At 40.1% G+C, this 24875-nt stretch overlaps 1 protein-coding gene across 1 annotated transcript; it reads left to right on the top strand.

Moving 5' to 3' along the window:
• Nucleotides 1–15546: 15546 nt before the first annotated feature.
• Nucleotides 15547–19996, top strand: LOC109859137 (pro-resilin). The gene is made up of 3 exons (XM_020437085.1): nt 15547–15872; nt 18635–19760; nt 19843–19996. The coding sequence occupies exons 1-3, from the start codon at nt 15794–15796 to the stop codon at nt 19994–19996; spliced, it is 1359 nt and encodes a 452-aa protein (XP_020292674.1). The 5' UTR covers nt 15547–15793.
• The last annotated feature ends 4879 nt before the right edge of the window (nt 19997–24875 follow it).

Consider the following 24875-nt stretch of genomic DNA (forward strand, 5'->3'; position numbering starts at 1 on the left):
AAATTTATTGAATCTTATATATGTTACAAAAAAAAAATAGATAAAAATTGATAAAAGTTCGATACTTCCGATAGATGGTAAATGAAAATTGTTGTGAATAAGAGAGTTGATTCCTTTTCTTGCAACGGGAGTATCGAAATATAACTACGTGAGGATGAAACAGCAGAGTAACCGAGTCAGCTCTGCAGCAACGCACATCTGATGTGTACGCAAACACTTATGGGAATCTAGATGAGGTAAGACTCGCGTAAGAGACGGACGGAGCCAGGTGGGCGCAACAGAAGAATATAAATCGCGCAATAGCTTCGGGCTCGTCCGCGTTCGCTCACGGTTGCGTTTCTCCTAAACGCAATTAAAAGCTAGAACTCACGTTGCTTTGTGTATGGAAAAGAAAGAGGGCAAGTACTCGGAGTGGAGGAAAAAAACAGCACGGTCAGCCGCACTGATTGTGTGTGGGAACAAACATAGAACATGAAAGGCTAATAACGTTCGTCCTCTTTTAACGAAAACTGCGTGTCCCTGTCGTTGCTTCTTTGCTCACGTCATATTTTTCGCCCTTTCCCTAAAAATCCATTTTTTATCTCCCTTTTGTGTCTCTTACCTTCTCTTTTGAAATTATTTTATTGTTCTGTCATTTATTTTATTATCGCTTTTGATTAAAAATTTCATATAATTTTGTTTATTTGTGTGTGTGAATTGAAACGCGCAACAAATACAAGAAAAGTTTTCAAAATCAAAGAACCGAAAGTTTTGGAAGTTATTAAAGCTTGATCTTGCGCCAGACAATGTGCTCAAGTCCATTAAAAAGTACCAAACAGGAAATTGTTCTCATATATCCGCCACCCGCGCGATTCTCACCAGACTACCACCATCAGCGCGCCGGTTCGTGACGACGGGGGGTAACCAGTCCCCGCAGCAAAGGAAGGCACCGCGTCACGGACGGGGATGAAACGGGTCCCTCTGTTTGATCCGCAAACACTGTAATTGCCTGGAATATTATATTAGGTACGCCGTTGCGAATGACGACGAAGGAGGAGTAGAACATGAAGGGGTGGTTAGATCTGAGGGGGGTTGGCTGGAACAAAAGGGAATAACAGCAGCACCCCCGAGCGAGAACGCGAAGAGCGCGAGCCGGAACAATAATTTATTTTTGGTTGTCTCGTGGAGAAGGGAATGCTCTGGCCGTGGCAGGTACATATTAACCTTCGTCCTCGATTGTAAGTTGCTCTCATCTAAATGAAAAAGGAATTACGTCGAGAAAAATGAGATTGCGAAACAGTGCGATGCAACTTTAATTTCCGGCCAAATATAACATTTCTCGAGTTCCAAGCCGAATTTTGCAAACAATTCATGAATAATTGTCGATTCGAAAAATATTTCTATTTTTTAGATTTAGAAAATCAAAAATTGATTTGCTTCTTTCCGGATATGTATCATTTTCAGCGTTCGTAAACGCTTAGCGTTTGTTTCATTGGCAGTTTTGAGAGCTGTCTCCTTTTGTAATTTCGTCACCGTCATCGCTTCAAATGAGATTTGCATAAATTGAGAGGTTTAAAATGATGAGCGTTGAAAGGGAGAGAAAGAGAGAGAGAGAGAGAGCGAGACGGGCAGGACGGACAGACAAAGAGGAAGCGAGAAATAGCAAAGAGGATAATCGAGAAGAAGACCAAGGTTCTCTCGCACGAATTGAAATCTCCGGAGAATTGGCCTCGCTTTTACTTCGTCGTGTTTCCGCGCCTGTCTCATTCATCGTGCTGCCGCGATACCGTGCAGCCGTGAAAATTAGCAAGATTATCATTTGCCTCGTGTTTCCTCGCTGCTTTGGACGTTTTGCTTTTGAAAGTGCTCGAGAATGGAAAATGAATGATTATTACGCAAAGATACATAGCGTATTTTCTCTGATAAAGAGAATCGCATTACCATACGACGAGGCTTTAAAACGGATATAAAACAATTATTACGAACATGTTAAAAGTTCCAATTAACACTTTTTGGTTTTTTTTTTTCAGAGAAAGAGAAAAAAACATAATTTTACGAAATTTCTTGTGTGTTCTTGAAATTTAAATAACGCCAAAGGCGCAAGAGAGTGTACCGCTAAACAGGCAAATTGCCAATGGCGCATTACGAAATTCGACGGGGGGCCCTGAGATCTTCGTATTGTTGCACGCGAAAAATCGATTGTCGGCGCGGTTATGACATCCCGCGTCCCGGTGTTCCGCCGGTGCCAAGAAAGAAAACGCGCCGCGCGCGTTCGTTCGTCCCGCGGAATCGTAATCACTGTCTGACCGGTTAATGGCATTTACGTAAGCACGTAAGTCGACGGTGTAAACAGCAGCTTCTCATGCAAACAGTTAGACTCGTTTGATTTGAAGTACAAACGACGCCGTTGACAGGTGGGAAAAGAGAAAGAAGTGGCGATCAACATTCTTCATGATAAAAACCGTAAATTTATAATATGTTTAAATAAAAAAGTGAGATGTAAATAAATTTATAAATATCTATGCTTTTCTCTTACAAATATATAAAATATCGCAAAACTTATTCTAATAATTAATTAATTTAATTATTATTTTTTAATGACGAATTGTCATCTTTTTTATTCGGTTTGTAACTATCACTGCCACGAGTGCAATTTTCGATTTATATTCGAGCATTTTACACTTTACTGGCGATAGTGTCGTCATACACAAGACGAGCGTCATAGTCGCTGAAGACAGTCGGTGCATAGATGATCGCACCGAGATATAAGTTGTCGAGTGTATGCGCAATGTAAATCACAATGACCATGGCCTGTCCGGAATCGATTAGCTCTGGCCTTAAAACAATGCAAACATTTCGCTTAAGAATATAACGCGATACCCATTCGCACCGATCGATTTCTCTCTCTCTCTCTCAGTGAGCGGCAAAAATGTATTACTACGCGCTAATATAAGAGAGACGTAAGAAACCGCAAATTGAGCGAAAAGAAACCGCAATTTCGGAGTTCTGCAAATCACGTGACTGCCAATTCCATGGGGACAACTCGATCTCGAGAAAAACAGTGAGAAGCAAAAGTCTGGAAAAGTTCTGTTCGACGCGACAGTCAGATCTTTCACGTCCCACGAGTACGCAAATAAAAAATGTAGCGCTTGGTTACATCAGAGCGCGGATAGTAAGAATTTGCGATAGACGTTATAAATCGATAAACACATCAGAATCAATCCATAAAATAGCGACGCATAAATCCCATAATAATTTAATTACAAAACCGAGACTTTAAATCTTATAATTTTTTTATCTTTCTCTTTTTCTCACTTTAATGATACACATAATGAGAATTCTAGACAATTTACTTCTCCGAGAGTTCAACGCAGAAGTTTGCAGCATTATCTTGCGGTGTCTGGTGATGCATAGCTTTCCAGGTAAGCGCGCTTCTACAATTCCGGCGCGATATATCATTGTATTACCAAGTGTCATAGTTCGCGAGTTCGGTGTTGATTCGCCATTAGTCACTCGCAAAGCACGAGACTATTACGGGTCGATTCGCCGCGACACAACTTAGCCGACTCGCGCAATTTACCGCAATTCGTCTCGATCGCGATAAAGGAACATTGCCGTTTTTTCTCTCTCTCTCTCTCTCTCTAACGTTGAACACACACACACGCGACTAATTAACCACGGCGCACTCGATTTAACGGCACGTAAGAGAAAGTGGCCATCGAAATGAATCGTTAGCTTCAATTTTGCATAAAGAGGCCTGATTTCTGTTCGCATGTTGCACAAGTGGTATCGTAAACGGAAGGTACCTACAGAAGAAAAGAACGAGTAACCCGATTCGCGAAGTGCCAAGCACTAAAATGTCGAGTAGTCATGTGTGTACATGTATATTGCATTTGCATTGTTGTACACTTCTTTGAATAATTCACAGAATGTAGGAAGTTATATATAATTTTTTTGCAAAATTTACTGAAACATTGTCTATATTAGATACATAATTCTTTCGGCCGTTATATTTATGGCGTTTGTAAATTATGGGAGAAGCAAGTTGGTTTTGCATCACACGTGCACTTTTTGCAAACCTGGAAGTGCTGTTAACACCGGAAGTGCTTAGCTTCAAACGAATATGCATATGAAGAATATACGAATATGAAGACTTCTTTTGATAATGAGCGGATTCGAAGAGACTTTTATTTTGCCTGATGTATCGCGGAAGATTGCAACATCCAGTGAGAGACGATTATGCTCTAAAGTGTTTTAAATAAAAATAAAAATAAATATGACGGAACTCTCTCACAAAGCTTTGCTCGATATTTGTTTTTGCATACGCCTGTGTGTGTTTCTCTCTCAAGTAAAAACTAAAATATTCCATAACTCTTGTGCCATCGATATTTAATGTCGGGTGACAAGGTTAAATAAAGTCTCGCGTGATATCGTGTCCCGAATGAGCCTCCGGAAACACAGTTCCGCAACAATTCCGATCTCATGTCGAAATACGTCAGGAGAAAAAAATCGATGTTCAACCGTGTCAATGTTATTTTCGTACACACACGTATTGTACACGAAATGTACTAACCGCGAAAAGAATGAATAGTATCGTTTCGCGTGACTGCGTCATTCAGTAAAAATTTTCGGATTTGTGATCTCGTTGTATCATAGAAATTACACCGATCGTTTATATCGATTCAGGTCGGCAAGTGTCGCGGTTACGTAATTTTGTTCGTGCATCCAACATACTTAAATACAGGTTTTAATTGCACGGAGATTCATCTCGCTGACAAAATGTAACTCTTTTTTTCTTTCCATCTCGCAATACAAGTTCCTCTGATAATAATTTAAATTCCTCAAAATACGCATATATTTCTCTGCACGAGAACCCCGTCGACGGACGACGACGTCGCGTGACCATTGTGTGCCGAGAATGAAGTCTCCCGCGTAATTCCAGAGGCCATGGTACTTACAACTTGAGGTCGAGTCGGCGAGGGTTGCGCGCGCGCTTGCCTCTCGCAAGGAGGGTCACAGAGAGGGATCGATGTGGTTCGGCGGAATACTATGCACCCTCGGACGAACCCTCATCTCACTCTCTCTCTGTCCTTCCTCGTCTATACTACAGCGAAACCCGCTTTTCGGAAGCGCGTCGCGTCCTTCCGCATCCTCCCTCTCTTTCGGGGGTGCCTCTCGCCCCTCGTTGTCGTCATCGTCGCGTGCTTGACGGGAAGGGAGCAGTCGGAGGGAAGGTAGGTATTTATTGATCGCGCGTAACCACGCCTTTCATCCTCACACGCCACGCCTACGCTCGGCGTCCGCTTCCCTTGTCCGGAAACTCGTACGGTGCACCCGGGATGCACACCGTCGCTGCCACCCTCGCACCCCTATGCTTCATGTGTGATACACAGTTACGAAATTCACCGCGGCATAATTCAGACGAGTTATGTCGACGAAACCGACTGGGTTCGCAGGTGACGCTCGGACTTGTGATGTCACTTGACCGTCTTGTTCTCCATTGTGCCGGAGGCTCGAAAATTTTCCAAGCAATTAATTTCAAAGAAAATATCAGATAAAAAAAGAAAGAAAAGAAAAGTTACAGAATTATGAAGAATAATAAGAATCCTTATTATGCTCGTCAAACTCTCATTATTTTTATCGCATCGTAAATGTAAAAAAAAAAAAAAGTAAACCGAGGCGAAAGTCAGCAGCTGGTTTGCAGCGTGTTTATCAAAGCGCGTGGACGTAATAGTGGCAATAAAGTATACATCCGAGGGATTACAAGATAGTCTTACGTGAAAACGAAGTCGGCGAGAAACAAGCTGCTCGGTGTATATTTTTCCGTCAGTTTCCACGTCAGTGGATACACGGATAACGTGTGGAGGGGCTATATATGAAAAGTCGCGTGCTATTTATACCGGTAAAACTTCAACGTCGCTGAAGTTACGCTGCGATACGTAGCCTGGCTGTCCCATAGACAGAGGAATCGGTTATATGCGTCACCCTTTTGTAATTGATATTATCTGTGTCTATTTTTACACACAGGCGTCTAAACCCGTGCCGTTGTGCCGGTTTTTCACATAAAGTGTCGTGCTGACGATTTTACTGTACGTGAGAAACGTAGTCTCGAATCACAGTCTTCCACCAGTTTGGAAGAAACTAATTTGTCTCTTTTGAAACATGCTGTAATTTGTTTTTTTTACGAGTAATGACCATCTTATAGAACATTTTTACAATAAATATAAAAAAAATAATATTGTAATATTTTGTAAAAATATTTTATATAAAAAACAAGTTTTATATGAAAAAAATCGTATCATTTGTTTTATTTTGTGACAAGAAAGAATCTGTTAATGACAGATGACGTTTGACGACGATAAGCCGATCTTGATGGCATCATTAGTCACGAACGCAAATGATCCTCCAGCACAGCCTGCGGATACGTTTTTTGTTTGTTTTTTTTTTTTTTTGTTTTTTACTTCGCAAACCAATCTTTGTCAACTTGAAGAAGCTGCGATCGCGCAAATCGATCCTTCGCTATCACCTCAGGCGCTCGCCGAGGATACCGGTCTATCGATCGACGATCATAACTTATGTAACACGTCCGTGATCTTCTATGAATAACTTGTTTCACAGAGTAGGTCGTCAATACTAATCGAGCACGATTACACCTCGATGTAAGTTTAAGATTGGAAATAATTAATGACAAGCGAATTATTATCTGTGATTGACGTTCCGATTTCAATACTTACGAAAGAATGGTAAATTTTTTTCACATATATAAAAATATATATATGTATAGTATACAATTTTCAGAAATACAATCTATAATATCACATGTACAATATTTTGTATATTTCCAGTTGTGTTGTTTTGTTTTTTAACAGATGGAAATTAAATATATCCGGAAACATCATGAAGCACGTAACATTGTCACGAAGAAGCAGACTTTTCCGACGACGTCATCGTCTTTCTCTCACGAATGCCTTTGTATTTGCGATCAATTATCATATGCTTTCACTGATCGATCTTCGGGTATCGACGTTCCCGGAGAAAGTCACGCTAAAGTCTTAGAATTGGTAAATAGTCGTCTCTTGGCACAACAACTTCGCCTAACGTGCGGACAAACAGAGCGAACGCAAGAATATAGTCATCAGAAATGCAAACGTGGAAAAAGAGAAATGTTCCGTCAGGGTATTTTTCCTACCACGTTGTTATCAAATTTAGAACTTTGTTCTATTATTCACGTATACCTATTTATAGGTATACATCTGTATATTTGTAGAGGATGTATTTTTGTATCTTCTCTCTTTGTAAACATATTTCGTTAACTAATGTGACAGCTCAGTATCATTAAACGTTTCCACGTCGACGAATACATCGAGCTCGAAAGATTACAGAAAACGAGACACTCTCTTCATGCGTCCTCGACTAGAATCAGGTTTCTAACATAATGCAACCGCGAATTCAACGAGTTTTTTTTAGCTTACGTGAAATTCGAGAGAGATAAATAAATAAAATTCTGGTTCACACACAAAAATTTCTATCCCGCGCAACAATGTCAGCTCGACATCCAATTTCTTGCCTTGCTTACATATAGAGACGGAGTCTATTTTACATTTTTTTTTTCTTTAACATGCCATTGTTAAAGTTTATGGTAAAAACATATATACAGACTTATAGTAAAGACATATACAGACGTGATGTTATTTTCATCTTTTGGACCGAATACGTACCGTTTCTCATTAACTGCGCGCTTCCTGATACCGGTGTCTTTGACAGCTCTACGCGATTGTGCTCTTGCACTTATGCTGACGAAAGAAAGTAACTAACTACGTATGCGACGCTTGAGTGAAAGCACAGACCTATTCCTTTACTACGCTTTATAGTTGTCTACATGCTAAAGTCATTTCACACGGAATGCGTCGAATCGCGTTTTTTCCTTGTAACAAACGGGATAATTGATGGATACGCTCGTACACAATTTATGTAGACAAAATGTTCACTAAACGTTTAACTTTTTAAAGATTTATCTTTCTTTTTAAAAAAAACAATTTTTGGACAAAGTAAACATAAGTTTCACTTTTTAAATCTTAGATGGTTTTCTTACGCCACTATAATAAATTTTATACTAGTAAATTTTATACTAGTTTGCAATTTTTAATCTTTTATTTGTAAAATCTTGCTTTTCTGAAGAATGCGAACTTATTGGTCACCCCGTAGCTCAGCGAGGAGTCCAATCGTTTTGCGAATCAGCTGTGAGAAGCGCGAGAGTACGCGAAACGTGACAGCAAGGTGCACTAGTTCAAGAAGATACGGGATGACGACGTTTTGCGAGGGAAATTTCCTTTCTCTTATATTCTCGTGTATATACGGAAACATTGCCGCATATCAACTCACCGATTTCGAGTCGCTCGTAAACGTAGTACATAAATGTTGTGCAAGCGCAACAGTAAAACAGATTTTTTGCGCTTGCGGTTTGAATTTTTTTGTGATGTTTAATGATGCGAATAGTGTAGCACATGTAATTTGATATAGTATAATAATTTTATGTATAATATTACATAAATATTATATTATAATTACAAATACATATATTATATTTTTATATTACACAAATATGTTATTTCATCAAATATATACATCATTTCGCAAAAACATATTCCCAATTCAATTTCTAAAATCTTTGAATCACATTCGCAATGAATGAAAGTTCTATCTTCAAGAATAAAAATTATTTTCTCGATAACAATTGAAAAACGTTATTTAACGTGATCACACTCAGCCGCTATCTAATTTCCTTGATGTTTTTGCAAGAGATCATTAATCTATCTCCGACTTTCGGCGTGGAACCTCGGCCGTTGTATCGTGCCGCACGATTACGGAACTCGCGTGGATGCGCGACGACGGACGTGGTAACCGTGAAATCTCATGATCGTAACTGTGACTTTCCTCTTTGCCGCGGGAATATCGCAATGTCACTGGCGACAATCTCCTTGCTTGCGTATCCACGTGCGTGTGTCTAAAGTAAACGCGCGACATGTGCGATGAGTCCCTGATGTTTCAATATGATTGATGCTTTTGCCGCTATTCGCATGTTGGTTTATTCAAAATCAACACATTAGAGAGATACGTGCCGATAATTTTTAAGATCAATATGACTTCGTCGATATTAACATTTTATCTTGTATCAAAATACGAAATAAAACATTTTGCTCGGAGCCTTCATTGATTTGAAAATAAATTACTATTTACAAATGTGTCCAAAAATAATTATTATGATTGACATACACACACGTACTATACACACACGTACTTTTGGAAACATTATATCGTTCTATATATGCTTGTGATTGTTTACTTTGTGTGCGCGACTGAAACCTCAAATCGATACCGCCACGTGTTGCAAATGAACATTTAATTATGAATTCGTCATTTCTCGATAACATATTTGTAAGCCGTTCGAGTAAAGTAACCCTTCTCTAGGTGAATCAAACTACACGTCCCGTCCGATACGAGAAGGCAAGCCGCGCGAAGGGGAGCGGGACGAAAGCGGAAGGTCGACGTACATCGAGTTATTTCGAGTCGCTTCACTCACCCACCTGAATAAATCATGGCTTCGCTCATGGAGGGTCCCAGCGACAGCTATTATGACGGGAAGCCGACCTTTCGGATTAATTGCCCGCGATGGGATCTTCTCGACTCGCAATGCGGCGATACCGCGAGACGTTGCGAAATGACGCTCGCTGATTTGCAAGGGATTCGTCTTCGGGTACCTCGACGAAACAGAAAGAATACGCAAAGTAATTTCGTCCATTTGAAGAAAATTAAAAAGAAATTCACAAAGTTATTCTAACAAAGTATTTAAGTACTTAGACTGTGATAGCGTACAAATATAATTCACGATATAAAAGCAGTCAAACATACAGATTCTGTGCGCGTTTAGGTTTGACTTAATGACGCAAGTTAATATTAAGTTTTTTTTTTTTATTTAATTCAGAGTATGCTTCATCTATAATTACACAATGAAGTCTTCCACTTTTAGCTTCGGAGATCCTTGAATTATCGGATTTTAGTGTCCTCGGACAAGTAAAGTATGAACGAAGTCTGCAAAGTAAAAGGTGGCCTTGATAAATTTCGAACACAAAGATCGAACCGAGTCATTTTCACGGATTACTCGCTCGACTGAGCGATGCACCTGTTCAAAAGAATCTTCGATTTCTCACTGTAACGAGAATGCATTCAAGAGACGCGACGTTTAAAAAATTGCACGTTACAGCAGAAATATCGTATTTCAGAACTATGAATGACCGGTAATAATCGAAGATCTTCGCTGAATAATAGTAATTTGTCACTTGCGCACTTGATTGCGCGCAAAAACATTCTTTTAAAGTTTGATTTAATATCGCGACACCTGGTTTTTTTCCGTTATTAATTACTTACTTTTATTAGAACTTACAAACGTTTAATCGACAAATTGGCTACGAAAAGAAATGCAATGTAACTTAATGTTAATTTATTTCAGAAGAATTATTCATGATTTATTCATATGTGTTGATGAGATTGATGAGTTCGCGTGATTTCAGTTCCGGAAAGGATTTGTGTTTTTGCGTCCTGTCTCCCTCTCTCTCTGTCATGACGTTTGATTTTTTTTATTACCTCGATTGGTGTTAAACGAAATCAACTGTCGATCGATATGTGCCATCTGGCTAAGATGTTGATAATGACAATGATAGTCATAGAGCTATGAGTGAGCTATAAATCATAAAGTAGATAAAATGATGACCTCGTCGCGCGTATCTGCCAGCTGTAAAAATACAACGGACTCGTAGGAAAGAGAAAATTAAACTTGCATCGTCGAATTAAGGATGTTTTGAGTATTGAAAATGGCAATTATATTGCTAGACAGATGCACACGGTAATAGCAGTCAAATATCGTACTTTTTTGTATTTCTGTTGATAAATATGTGAAAACGTTTTGCAAAAGAAAACGTTTTCCAGACAACTATTTTTGAAGTCACTTAGATATGAATCTGACTAACAAAACAATTAGATATACATCGTTAAAATAAAATATTGTTTTTCAAATATATATGTTTAAAGAGAAAAAGGAAGATAACTAGAAGTGTATCTATAGAAAGGATGAAAGATAGTTATTATACGCAAGTTCTCTCTAGAAGTACATATACATCATTATTCATTACGTATCGTATTCATGTCGCGTCAGTCGACGATATTTTGTTTGCTTCGGGTCGCATGACCAGAAAATATGGACGTATATTAATGGATCATAACTCGAGCAGTCTATGTCGATTCTCATGTGTCATAACGTGTTCCTAGCTGCGGTTGCGAAATGCTCGCCACCCGCGAACGACGACGGACAGAGTGAGAAAATCACTCTCCGCTCTGCGCGCGCCGCCTCTGTACTCGTCGGCGCAATAACGATGATCCCTTTTAATCAATTAGCTTGACGGCGAAACGTGAGGCAACCGACCAACATGAGGTTAGCTCTGCGCCGCGCTCTAAGACGATGCATCGCCGCCATGCACCGCAGAAAATGGCGGTTCCTCGACCACGGATATTAATTATCTGGGGCAAAGATGCGCTCGGCGCACAATGCACTCGGCTCCGCCGCCGCCGGCGCAAACGCAGCGTGACTTTCGCTTTTCCTTACCGTATAACCACCATCTGTCTAGCACCGACAGCAAACTACTACACGTCGTTACTGTACTGCTACATGTACATATGCGCGTAAGAATTATTTATATTTTTTGCATTTATATGTTTTTTTTACAATATTTTGTAAAACAAATGAATTTTATGAAACTTTTAAACTTTATTTAGCTTCATATATGTTGCAACATCGTCTTTTCTTCTTTTTTTTTCCCTTTTCACGCGACTTTTGCATTCGCTCGGGACGTGCCTAAATGCTGGAAAAACTACGCAGTGTCGAAGAATACTTTCCTCTCTCGCGCGAAAACGAAAGTCGCGCACTTGCAAAATACTTGAGCTAACAAGGAAGCGCGGACTGCGCCTTCCCGATTACCGAAAGATGCATTTGCGTCACGATGCATTCCTGCATGAGGTTTTTTTACGTAAATAGAAGGCTCGTTGCTTGATTTGACCTTTTTCTTTATGAAATGTTTTTATAATTTGAAAATAAATTTAGCTTGAACGTAAACTGGACCATGTGCTGAGAAAAAAATTAATATATGATAAATTAAAACATAAATATATTTTGAATTTAATAAAAACACAATTTTGTGTCAAACATATGTGTTTTCACAGTTTATTATAATGTTTGAATAAGAGAACAAGCCATTGTAAAGATTAATCCTGTCTCTACGGTTCATAAATGCGGTGCTACGATTGTAACGTTGACAAACGTAAAAAATCGAGACAAAGTATTTTCTCGGAACACATTGAATAGCCGTTCTGTAATTTCGCGCGGTCATAGAAGCCGCTTGTCGCCGAACCCGAATACAAATTGCAGGCCGCATGCGATCAGAAGAGCGCATCTACCTCGCGGGATCCTTGAGGTGCAGCTGTAATTAACTGGTTTTGTCACCTACAATTAACGATGAGTCACAAGACATAATGCGACGAGAGGAGGACAGATTCTGATTTATGTAAATACGCATTAACATCTTCGGTCAACGATAAAACAATATGATTATCTGATCAGAGAAACAAAAGAAGAAATGTTTTTACGGTAATTTGGAAAAGCAAAGACCCGACACTTTGAAGTTAGAATGTTAAATATTCTTTGATTATGTAATAGGAAATTCAAGTGGGATTATCATGAAAAAGAAAAGCGTCGAATTAGTGCCGTACATCATTGCGCGCTCACGAAAGTGATTAATAAATTTTTTTTCTCTCCATAAATCAGACTAATAATGATGCACCTGCGAGACTTTCGAAAGAGAATCAGCCTGTGTTCAATTAAATTTTTAGCATAAAATTCCGCCCGTCTCACGGAAATGCGAGATTTATATTTATTTAGTCGCATATATATAGAAGCGATATTTCTTTCTCACGTAATCCGAGTGTATTCAGTATGTTTGTAAAACTGGCCAGAGGTAGGAAATATTCGCGTGACGGAATGCATCCTCCGATTTTTAGCGGCAATCAGTGAACCATCGACGAATGCGCCACGACACACGGTGGATCGTGCACATCTTTTTCATCGACACGCGATACTCTCATGTCGCAAGAATCGATCAAATCAACTTAGATCGAGACGGACATACGCGAAACCGGGCCAGCAGCGGCAGCAACGATCCGTATTACCGCAATCTGCTTGTCATAGACGGCGCATAGTCGCGAATCCCGCGAGCCGCGCGCTATCGCGTTATTGCTACACGGAGCAATAATAAATCGTCGATTTAGCAAGCGGCGTTCTTTCAGCAATCTTGAAGTGAGAGCGTCTCGTAGGTGTCGGGACTTCGTCTCGTGAACTTCGTAAGTGGAGAGCAGAAGATTCATCTCTCCGCGACTTGTCGCACGCGCGCTAATTAGACCGAATACCGCGCATGATGACCCCGGCTGAAACATCGTCGAAGGAAGCAATTGACTATTCGCAGATACGAAGGTTACTTTTTAGATAAAAAATTACGATATAATAATATTTAGTTTTTGTTACAAAGCATTTATTATGTTCTTTTTTTTTACATTCGGTTCTTGAACGCTTCCATAATTCAAAAATTTTAAGTCGTTAAATCGTTTATTTGCCGGATTATACAAATACTATAAATCATCGTTATTACCGCCTTCGACCTTATGTGCGGGGATAAGCTATTCGACGGATTGCTAAATAATTTAACACATCCAAACTGTATTATTATATATAATTTGTATCATATTTTGTAATTAATCATCGACACGCATCACGGCGTTCAACATGTTAATTGTCGTTGTCAACGAGAGAACTACGCGCGTTCCGGCAAACTCTTCTCTTTTCATCGTCTTGTTCGGTGCGCGCGCGCTATTAAGTTATTATACTCGGTGACGCAACAACGAGCCTCCGCCAAGATAACGAGCAATGAAACGGAATCTGAATTACGAGAACTCCCGACATTATAAATTATTGATTATGCTATACGTTGCGCCATTCGCAGTTTAGGGCGAACAAGCGAGCGCGCGCGCCCGTTTGTTGCGCTTACGCGAGAAGCGTAAAATCGCCGACGCGTTCGTTCGCGGGGAAAGAATTAAGGATCGCGGTAGTAATCGCGCGCGCGAGCAAGCAGAAATATTCTCTCTACTTTATAACTCTCTTGCATCTTGTGCGTGTAACATACCTGAAAGAGAGAAAAAAAATACTAAACTCTTTACCTCCGTGTTTACGTTCCCTTTCATGCTTTCCTTAACTTTCATTTCTTCCTCGCGCGTTGAATTAATCACTCCTTCGTAGACAATTAATGGTCCGAGAGTTTCATCCTAACACGAGGATGCCTGAAATATTATAATTTTGCAATTTTTATTGTAAGGTGATAATTTTAATAAAATTACATATCACATATAAAATACATTCGATATGTCAAGAGATACTCTCGGTCTCCGCAATTTTCACGCGATCGTATGCGTCGCTCGTGACGCTATTCTGATATAACGACAGATATTGACGTCGGGATGTGTTTGTATCTTCCGTCAATTTACTTATCTAGTTCCTAGTTACTTATCTAGTTCCACACAACTCGTCTGAAGTTGCACGTGCGACGAATAAGCGAGCGAATATTTTCGATCGCACGTCCCTTGCTTACTGATAGACTTCATAGACTTACTTTTCGGAGAAAGGACTTTGAATGGGAGTGACGTGAAGATTTTTGAAACTGTGCTTGATTCACTTGTGAAACCAAAGAAGCTCATAGTGCATTCGTAATGCCCTATAATCGTTGGCTTTCTCGTATCATCAATTCGTAACACAATTTTATTAATCTTATTCGTATAATATACAAATATATACGCGTGTGTTACGTAATTTCGGAAAATAATAATAAGGCAAAAAATGTTTTAGAACTGTTTATTTTGTCAACGTGTTTGATCAAATATTTTATATTTTCTGCGTATCTCTTCAAGTTTCTTTCTCTCTTTCTCTCTGTTTCTATCGTCGCATTGCTCATTGCGACTTTATGTATCAATAACTTAAAAGAACCTGTATGACTCTTGCTGATCGCTTCTCTATCATAGCTGGGTGACATCAAGGCCAAGCCGTACAAGTCTGCGTGAGATTTCTCGCAATGAGAGCGCCGAGAGAGCGAGAGAACGTTCGTCCGTCTTTTGAGATAAACGGCGGCAGAAAAAAAGGACCGTCTCTTTAATGGCCCGACCAGGGTCAACCGCGGAACAGGGCATCCAGTTGCCGATTCTTCGGTATGGTCCTTCGATCCCCACTTTTTGAAACGATTCCACGCGGCTCCCACGATGTACATACATATCTGTCTCTCTGTATATCCCCCCCGGGTCTCGACATCCCCCTTCGCGCATCTTACCTCCCACGTTCCCCGGGAGACTCACCTGGCCGGTAGCATCCTTTTGCACTCAACTCGACGTGGACTTTCTCCGAAAGACTGCCAACTATATAAGCGAGATGCACGCTGTTTGAAGCACGTTAGACGAAATCGCACAGGTGCGTCGAGCAGGCCACGAGCGAGCCGCCGTGTCTGTTTCTTTTATTTTTGTTCGTTTATATCTTTGTACAGTATATTGTGACGAGAGAGAAAAGCGTCTGTTCGGTCGAGCGCGAGAAAACGCAAAGAGGACGGAGATTCCTGTATGTGACTCGGCGTCGAGAAACTCCGAAACAGCTTCAACGAGAGTTCGATCGCCAGGGATCATGAGGCCCGCGAGAAGTTGGGCCTCTCTGGCAGCGCTAGCCGCGACGGCCTTGCTGCTGAGGCCCATCCACGCCGAGGGTAAGCGAAGACTCGCGGGTCTGTTGAATGCTCGACATGTATCCCTTAAGTTTCGCAAAAAAAAACTGATTTTCAGAATATCTTTATTTTTTGTATTGGAATCAAAAAAGTACGCACGGAACGAAAAGGTGTTGTGAAATTAATCCTACGTATCGTGAGAAAAGAGAAGTTAAAGCAAACGTGTCGCTATCAACATCAATTTTACGGATAATGCGCGCATTACGCGAATACGCTCGTCACGTAACATTTTGGCGCAACTTAATTAGTGCTCTAGTTTGTAGCAACAACATGTTGAAAAGAACTTGTTAGAAAGTTAAGTTCGATATGTAATTAGTCCTCGCGATATATTTTATCTTCTGGATAATATCTCAGAAATAGAGTTATGTAGAACGATCTTAATTTTTGCTATAAAATATCTCACATAAAAAAAAATGAGATTATTAAATTGAGTGAGAAATAATAAAATGTTTGCATCGCTTTCAATGTCTTTCAAGCGCGTGAACACACACACAATGTTCTTATTAATTTTCTTATTAGAGATATTTGTTCTCATTCACAGAAGTCACATAAGTCTCGAGATAGAAGATCATTGATAAGGCTCAAGCATTTCTGTTACTGTACCACTTTAAACCGTTTCACCGGCACGCTTAAGTACTTGTAGAAAAAAAAATACAGATAATTGGCATTCTCACTATTCAAGATGTTTTTTTTATATCGCGCAGACCGATTACTATTATAAGCGTTTTTCTCATCAAAGCCTCTAATTGCTTGAGCGACGTGTGTACGACGGTTTTTTTTTTTTTTTTTTTTTTTGTAGCGTGAATCTTGGAAGTAGTGCAGGCAAATTTGTGAAATCGGAACGCACGAAAAAGTAGAAACCGTGAGCGCGCGCCAGGCCTGAAATAATCGAGCGTTAGGACGCCCTCCCGAGTTATCGGTCGGCATCTCCGAGCAAATTGCGCATAGCGTGTAGAATTGTTGTATAAATCAGAGAACATTATCACTCATGATCTCGCGTAATCTCGAGCGTGAGTTCAAACCGAAACTTCAAAGCGAACCGAACACGCTTAAGTTCTCCACGATCGCGTCTAAATCTCTTTAACGTGCACAATGCCACGGCACAATACACATGTACGCAAACGTGAGAACTATTATTCGAGTCGCGTATGCGTTACAAATTGTGACAGATTTTGTGCTGCTATAAAAAGCAATCGTTTAATTGGAGAACGTGTCTCGCTAAAACGTTTAAATTCAGTGTCCAACGATTGTGATAAAATCTCGCTTTTTTATATTTACATCATTTTTCTTTTTACTTTATTCCGTGGTCCATTGTCATACTTTTCACTGAATTTGAAATTATATATTTTATTTTCTTTTTTTTTAAATGACATATCGCGTGGAACAGACCAACAAGTTATTTTCATTTGTTGAAATTTTGCAGTATTTTGTTATATCGGTTCGATTATTCATTTTTTTTTTTTTAAATCGAAGCAAAAGCTTCCACGATATTCCGACGATTTTCATGCAAGATTGAATACGGAATATTACGTCTCCGTATGTATAATAGAAATGACGGAGAATACGAAGCGAATTACTAATAGAAAATTATTAATTGATACGCTCAGTCCTCCCGTCACTCGTCCTTAGTCAGTGATTGTCACTTGCCGTGACCTCGGTCGTAAATGATATCGGCGACGAATCGTGTGTGCTTCTTCGATTCTCGCGCGTCGCGGCAGAGCGTCACGCTCGCGCGATAAATCAATCGGACGCGAGCCGGCGATCGCGCGCGTTCCGGCGCATCAACCGAGCGAAAGAAAGCGAGCGTGACTCAATCGGCGTTAATGCGCGTAAAAAATTCGATGCACGCGATTATTGTGAAAATCGCGTTGGCGTTCCTGACGACAAGGTAATAATCGCTCTTTTATAGCGAGAAACGATGAGTACGGCGCTGATGATCGCTGACGGATAAGTGACAGTCACAAGTTTCGCGATAAGAAATCACGTCACGGTCTGATTACACGGGTCTTCTGTGGACGCCGCCGCGCCGCCGCACACTGGGTCGCTTCGGAATAATTCTCCGACGCGAGCTACAACTTTCCGACTTACTCGCGCGAGGGCTTTCCTTTCGCTTGAGAAACGTACATTTCGTATACGCGTTGTTAAATTGAACAATTGACTGTGATATTGACAAATTAAGAACTGTGTATTTTGACGAATTTAATTTTTTTTTTCTCTTTTTTTCTGCGCCGTTATTTCGATACGACTTACGAATATGAGATATACGGTGACAGTTTTCGTAGCATATCGAATTAAGGTAAATGACATGGTGAAACTTTCGACCTGTAAATTTATAGACAGATAGAAATGTCTATAAATTTCATGATAGACAGATAGAAATGTCCATAAATTTCTATTAGGAGAGAAAATGAAATTTACATCCGTTTCTTCTTCGTACTTCGCTCGTGCTCACTTCAGTCATGATTATTAGGAAGTAGCGCAAATGCTACTGTGGAAGTATACTGTATATACTTACTGAAATATATACTCCGCTATCTTGACGCTAATAATGTTACCGCAAAAACAATAAGCGTTTATTCATTAATAATCGTTTCACTGAGACATCGTAAATTGAACATAATGAAGTCATTAACAATGCAAGAAAGTAAAAGTTACTGGAAAAAAAATCTATATTTGCACTTTTTTGCAGCTAAAAATTTTATGTATAGGCTATCTCATTATATATTCAAAAATATTATTTCTAGCGCCACTTTCGGGCAGCTACTTGCCACCGTCCACTAGTTACGGTACACCTAACTTAGGAGGAGGTGGTGGTGGTGGTTATTCCGGCGGTAGTAGCGGCGGAATATCATCGAGTTACGGCGCGCCTAGTGGTGGCGGCGGCGGTGGATTCGGAGGAGGTGGTGGATTCGGAGGCGGCGGTGGATTCGGAGGTGGTCGACCTTCTTCGAGTTACGGAGCACCCACTTCCGGTGGAGGTGGTGGCGGATATTCCAGCGGAGGTGGTGCCCCATCTTCCAACTACGGAGCGCCCCCGTCTACAAGTTACGGAGCTCCCAGCTCCGGTGGTGGTGGCGGTGGCGGTGGTTTCGGAGGTGGTTTCGGCGGTGGAGCGCCTTCCAGCAGCTATGGAGCGCCTAGCCCTCCATCTTCGAGTTACGGTGCCCCGTCTCGGCCTCCCTCGAGCAGCTACGGAACGCCGTCCGTAGGACGTCCATCCTCTAGTTACGGAGCACCGTCTAGCGGTGGCGGTGGATTCGGCGGCGGTGGTGGCGGCGGCGGCGGTGGTTTCGGCGGTGGTAGACCGTCCTCGAGCTATGGAGCACCCTCGAACGGAGGTGGCAGACCTTCGTCTACCTATGGTGCTCCTTCTAGCGGTGGCGGTGGTGCGCCCTCGACGAGTTATGGAGCACCGCGCGGCAACGGCGGCGGTGGCGGCGGAGGCAGACCGTCAACCAGCTATGGAGCACCTCCTTCTACGAGTTACGGAGCGCCTCCTTCTTCAAGTTACGGAGCGCCTCCTTCTTCAAGTTACGGAGCGCCTCCTTCTTCAAGTTACGGAGCGCCTCCTTCTTCAAGTTACGGGGCACCTCCTTCTACAAGTTACGGGGCACCGTCTGGCGGCGGTGGCAGTTTCGGAGGTGGTGGCAGTTTCGGAGGCGGTGGCGGTTTCGGAGGCGGAGGTGGTTTCGGAGGCGGTGGCGGCTTTGGCGGTGGAGCTCCTTCCAGTAGCTATGGTGCACCTCCGTCTTCTAGCTACGGTGCACCTCCGTCTTCTAGCTACGGTGCACCGACTTCGGGAGGTAGCGGCGGATATTCCGGCGGCGGTGGAAGACCGTCGACATCCTACGGTGCGCCAACTGGAGGCGGGTAAGGCCGAAGAATCTTAATAGCTATTTATAATTATAACAATTAGAATCTCTTCTTCATGATCTCTCTTTGTTGTTCTCAGATCCGGTGGTTATTCCGGTGGAGGTGGTGGCGGAGGTGGTGGACCATCGTCGACCTACGGTGCGCCAAGCTTCGGCGGCGGCGGTGGCGGCGGCGGCGGCGGCGGCGGCGGAGGTGGACAGAGTTACGCCAGCAATGGAGGATATCAGTACTAATTCAGACACGTGTTCATTCAGCGACACGTTTTTCGTGCTCAATCGCGTCGATTTCCATTAGATTTTTCAAATTGGTATGCACCAAGATACATTCAATTGATCAACTATGCGTTGTCAGGAAAATTGCATCAATCATATTATCCTACAAAAGTTAGCTTTGATCGAAAAATAACCTCGATCAATGCTCTAGATATATTCTCATAATCACTGATGCACACTGTTGATAATCATGAATGTTAAAAAGACATCTCGTTACAGCAATTGTCCTTAATAAGATAATGCGTGCAGACAATTTCGCAGATGTATATTTATGAAGACAGTCTCGAGACGAGTTATAGAAACATTTCCATGTAAAGGTTGACGGATAAAGCGCACGAAAATCGTTCGCCACATCGTAAATCTACGAAATTCGTACTAAGGATTGTAACAGAAGCAAATTCTCGATTAAAATCCCGCGAACAAAGAAGTACGCGTGAAGGCAGACCGCAAAAGATCAAAAAAATTTTTTTATTTTTTTTTAATGCTATATTATTACTTACGCATGCCTTGAGAAAAGCGTCGAGTCCTCCATCACCTAATATCAAAAGAAGTAAAGAAGAGAAGTCACAAAAAAGGAAATGAGAGATGAAGAAACACGATTTTTTCCACATATACGTACACACATTTGGAGCCTGTAACTTATTTATTTTGTAAAGACGCTTTTTATACTAATATAATAAAACCGCTGTACGCTGATAAGGAAAACATGTAAATGTCTTTGACTCTGTCCTTATCCTTGCGCATTCAAATTTCGAGACAGGAAAAAAAAGATTTTTTTCTTCTAAATCTACTTAAAAAATGTCGGTTTTTACGATATACTAGTTAATCAATTAATTTTTCAAAAATATAATTTCTACTGAAAGCACATCGCACTTGGAGAAGAGCTCGACTTCCCAACACCTGAACAAAAGTGACGAGACGGAGGAGCTCCGGCATAAGGTTAGTCGGCCGACACAGACGGACGGTCGATTTATCGATTCTCACGGCTCGGATACCGGGAAAGCATGAATAACTAAGAGCTCTTCTTTCTATTCTTGCCGACTAGTGTCTAAAAGCGCGTATCGATATTGAGACTTCCTCAATACGAGAAGAAACTGTGTCCTTCGACTACGTTGTCGAGTTGCGCAATCAAAAACTGCGTACGGGATTTATCACAAACCACGTCTCCGCACACATGAAATATTAATGTTGAAATCACCAGAGTTTGTGTGCCTGGATGTGGCCATAAATATTAGTAGTCAGTTCCGCTTTCGTTCGTTCGTGTCTCGTTATTCCCGGAGATAAAATAAGTTAGTTTTCGCTTTGCCATCAAAAACGTAATTTACGAATTGCCATTTACGCCACAACTTTGTGAACAAAGTGTCTTGTTTTTTCTCCAAATTTCAAATTTGTAATTCTAAGCAAACCTCTATTTTTTCTTATCTTACCTGCATAAGACTCTCTGTTCAAAGGCTTTTCTTACCCTTCTCACGTTATTTTCTTAAAATATCCACATTGTATGTCGGTTTTCTGCGAGAACATCGGCGTATGCAAAAAAAAAAAAAAAAAAAAAACAAGAAAGGAAAAAATCACTCTGTCACATTTTTGTACACCGTTTATTTGTAACATTTACAGTCAACATCTCTTTCGTTTTATCAATTATACACGTATAATGTCATATAATACAGTAACGCTTTTTTTCTGCAATATACATGGATATGTTCTTCCGGGCAGGATAAAGGGAGAGGAAATGAGAGTTACGGGGGATGTTTATTTTTATATATACATAATTGATAAATATATACTCTTTTCTACGTTAGGGTAGTTACTCCGTGCGTTTTTTTTTTTTTTTTTTGGTTGCGTACATCTTACGTCATATTTCGGTCTCCAAGCAGAAATGATCGACAATTTCGTTTGGTTGGAGATTGTTTTCACTAATTCTTATCGATCCGCTTATATTTTTGTTATTTGTTTTGTTCTTTACTTTCTTTGCGCGATATAAATTGTAAAGTATATTGGCTATCGAGATTCGCGTAACTTTTTTTTTGCGGCAAAATAACGTCGCTCAAGAGGAATAAAATTTCCGAGCACGCAGATCGTACGTTCGTACGATCGTACTCGGAAATTTTAATTCGTAATCGTACGGATTAATCCCACTTTATTTCGGGTCAGAAGACAATTTTATGGCGCGCCAAAAATAATAAAACTTGAAATTTAAATGAAATAATTTAGAGCTCATATCGTTGTACGTCTCGATATGCGATATCAATTTTCCAAAATTTTTCATTTATACTGCGTACTTGAAGATCGAAGAAAAAAAGCACTCGCGGTTAATAAGAGCACGAATGTTCTTCCTTTTGCCTTGATTTAGAAGAGCGACGCGTTTACACATACGCGTTTTCGCGGAATATATATGTCATAGTATACATACATATCACGAATATTATATATATATACATATACATATATATAATATGTATATATATATATTTCGTAGTCTTATATTATTTGTTTAATACGCGCCTTAAACTAATCACCTAATATACACTAGAGCACACTTTATGAAATGTATAAGTTTCTCGTTGCGTTCGCCGCAATTATACGACGTACGTCGATTGATATGTAAATGATATGTGGCCGTCCTATGAGAATAACCTCATAAGATATAATATCTATTACTTTCTTCGGCGTGCTTTACCACACACACGCGACTCCCACTCTTTTCTTGAATTTATATATATAAAAAAATTGAGGTGGCAATTGTCTCTAATATTCAACGCGATACTTTCAACCGTACTTAAATGTTCTCCTATTCTCGGAGATCTGTGCACGCAGTTTGCTGCTGCACCGCGCGATACTTTCGAGCTTCTCGGCAGGAATAATAATAAGGATAATACTTCTCTTCTCGCTCGTATTCCACGAGAGTCTCGGATTACTCGGCCGGCTACCCGCTCGTCATCGTCTCTAATATCCGAGTGAAAGTTTCTAAGTTTAATGACGAATGGAAATGCACGGGAAGATGTCCGTGGCACACAAGTTCTTCAACTAGTTTTAAAGTATATCCCTTTCTCACTCCGCGCGCGGCTTCGGATCTCCTCGACGCGAATGATCCTGCGTTCTTGTCTCGTAAATGAGTGTCGTTTTCGCGCTCGTGATTTCACGTGCTACAAGTGCTTCGGACTGGCTTTAACGAGCGGGTAATACGACGGCACGCGTTTAATCAGGAAACAGCGAGTTCCGGAAAATTGCGCATGCGAGTCGCAATACTTCGTGAAATAATTCTTACGGAAGAGACCGCTCGTGGACGACGGCACCGCAATCAACACGATATTTAAAACTAGAAAACAAAGTGCTAAACATATTTGAAAGAATATCGTTCGCTATTTTTTTCCTTTTAATCGTAGAAAAGTTTTACAAAATAGAACAAATATTAATGTATTCACTAACCAAAACCATAAATAATTGTAAAAATGAGAAAACAATATGTATATTTTTTAAATATCATTTTGTCAGGGACTTCCATGTATAAATTGCAGCATTTTGCTGAAGTACAAGAAAGTCCTTTCTCTCTAAATCTTAATTCTCAATATGTAGATTAAAAATTTTATTTCTCTTCTTTTTTTCTTAAATGATCATATAACTTTCGTTCTTTTTATTAATGTTGATATTAAAATTCTGATATCTCAAACATATATATATATATATATTTATATATAAGACTTCAATATCATTTTATGTCTATTATCTTTGTCTATACGTAGACAAATTAACAATCTTGCACATTTAAAAATTCAACAAAGGCAGATTTTTTTTTTTTTAGGTGACTTTGTGAACGATTTATCGCGAGCGAAAATTCCGGATCCTAACGAATAAAAAAACGCTTTCATAAATTAGAAAAATATACTCGACTTACACACGCACACATTGCTCTATGTATAGTAATACTTTGTCTGGAAAAATTGTGACTAGACGCGGTTAGTCGATTGCACATACACTGTGAGACTATCGGTTATTATTCGCGCAACGATGTACGGAAACGATAAGATCTCTCAACTTAATCATGTTGCTTGCGCAGAGAATTACGAAGTCAGACATTTATCACACTTTATGGGGTGAATAGGAACTAAGTACAAAACTACTCTACAAATTATCTAGAGTATCCCCATCTTGTCGATGCACGCGACGTCTCGTTTTGAGATTCGAGATTCGAGTGATAAGATGCCGATGTCAGTCTCTCAAAACGCGACGCTCTCATCTTGCAATAATAAATAATGATACATGAGCAATCAAAACTAACGAGCGTAACAATATATATATATATGTATATATTTTTCCTAGGCATTTCATGCTTAGCATCTTCGAGATCGGCGTTATGTCATATATATATATATATATGTATACATATATATATAAACATAACGAACATTCAAAATTAACAATGATGGCGATAACTCGTACCTGCGATATTAACACCTATGAATTTAGTCTTTTCGTGTATGCATAACATGTACTTATATAATATATATAATATAATTTATAGAGAAACAGAGAGAGAGTGATGTCTCTAAAACTTTCCTTCTTTCCTCATTATTCCCTAAGTCACCCATCTCTCTTTCTCGCCGTACTGCACTTTACTGCTCATAAATTATATATATCATACATCTATTTTTTTATATACTATATGATAAACACAACGGACTTGTGCTACGAACGATCTGTCTGATGATATTTCGCAACTCACGCGATGAGAGAAAAAGGCAAGGGAGGTTGTAATTGAAGATAATGATGAGTCGAATGTGAAAGGAAAAATGGTGTTACGAAAGGAAAATAAACATTATTGTTTAAACGTATTTTTATGCGT

Source organism: Pseudomyrmex gracilis, unplaced genomic scaffold, assembly GCF_002006095.1.
Source record: "Pseudomyrmex gracilis isolate BER0280 unplaced genomic scaffold, ASM200609v1 scaffold_242, whole genome shotgun sequence".
Lineage (NCBI taxonomy): Eukaryota > Metazoa > Arthropoda > Insecta > Hymenoptera > Formicidae > Pseudomyrmex > Pseudomyrmex gracilis.